Source organism: Penaeus monodon, chromosome 28 (genome assembly GCF_015228065.2).
Source record: "Penaeus monodon isolate SGIC_2016 chromosome 28, NSTDA_Pmon_1, whole genome shotgun sequence".
NCBI lineage: Eukaryota > Metazoa > Arthropoda > Malacostraca > Decapoda > Penaeidae > Penaeus > Penaeus monodon.
Genome location: NC_051413.1, coordinates 26,465,550 through 26,466,678, shown reverse-complemented (window position 1 = coordinate 26,466,678; position 1,129 = coordinate 26,465,550). Strand labels below are relative to the sequence as shown.

The following is a 1,129-nucleotide window of genomic DNA, read 5'->3' as shown; positions in this document are numbered from 1 at the left end:
TTCTAGCGTTCTCGTTAACTTAGTAGAGTCAAGGGAGGCTGTGTCTAAATATTTAAATAACATCGGCAAGTCTTCATATAAATTTCGCAGTACTATGATGCTTTGTTAATGAATAGACTGTAATAATGTCAAAACTAGACAAAACATCCACTAAATAAGGAATTTTTCATGTTGACAAAAATACTCCCATAAAGGTAGCCAAAGACTCATTTCATTTCGCAAATTTAGGTTTCTCAACATATACCTATTTCTCATAAAATTATTAGAAATAACAGATGTCCAGATCTGATAATTAACCCTATTTCTGACAAAAAATCCCACTCGAAAACAATTATCTTGATAGTTAAAAATACAATATTTAAGAATATAGCTAGCCAATGAGCCTCTCGAAGTAGTAGCGTCTGTAAACAATAAACAATAACACGCTGGAATAACATGCAAGAGTAAGTCTGTGAAAAATCTCGCTTTTCGTCTATTAACAGATAAAGATGAGTAACGATACTTGTTATTTGTATCACAGGTGTAGAGGACTGTGACTTACATTAGTAGTTTTGCTTGAAATACGTCTATTATTTCAAGTTTTGGATGCAGGAAACTTTCTTCGGAACTTTGTAGCGTTGACAGTTGCGCAAGAGTTTGGGGGGAAAGTTTTATTTCCATTTTCCGTGGATTGAAGTACAAGTGGTACCTAGTATAGCTATGATAAGCATATTCTTAGGGAGGTATAGGAGTTTGAGGTAATAGTCATAGAGCCCATTAATAGTGGATAATTTTATAAGTTGCCAGGTCTAACTTGCGTCCCAAAGCAGTACTTAGTAGGGATAGGTTTGGCAGTCCTCTAATCACTGGTTATGGTGGGGGGGGGGGGAGTGTTGCTTAAAAGCCTTCGGAAATACATCAAGAGTAATCTTATATTCATGGAATATTATGGAATATACTTTACAACAGTTGTTTGTCACTCATTGCACATGTGAATGATATCTCACTTTTACTAGTTTATTTTTTAGAAAATCTACATAAATTCCAATAGCATCCATGCAAAAGTCATTTGAATAATAACTAAGCTATGCAGGGAGAATACCAGTGAATGTGGTATCAATAGATTATCCTGGATTTCTATAATTTTAAG

At 34.3% G+C, this 1,129-nt stretch overlaps 1 protein-coding gene across 1 annotated transcript in view; it reads left to right on the top strand.

The window, feature by feature from the left end:
- The first annotated feature begins 385 nt into the window (after nucleotides 1–385).
- Nucleotides 386–1,129, top strand: part of LOC119591445 — a 4,913-nt gene continuing 4,169 nt past the window's right edge. The window contains exon 1 of the mRNA XM_037940186.1: nucleotides 386–443. Within this exon, the coding sequence (XP_037796114.1) occupies nucleotide 443 (1 nt within the window). The 5' untranslated portion in view covers nucleotides 386–442. The remainder of the gene's footprint in view (nucleotides 444–1,129) is intronic.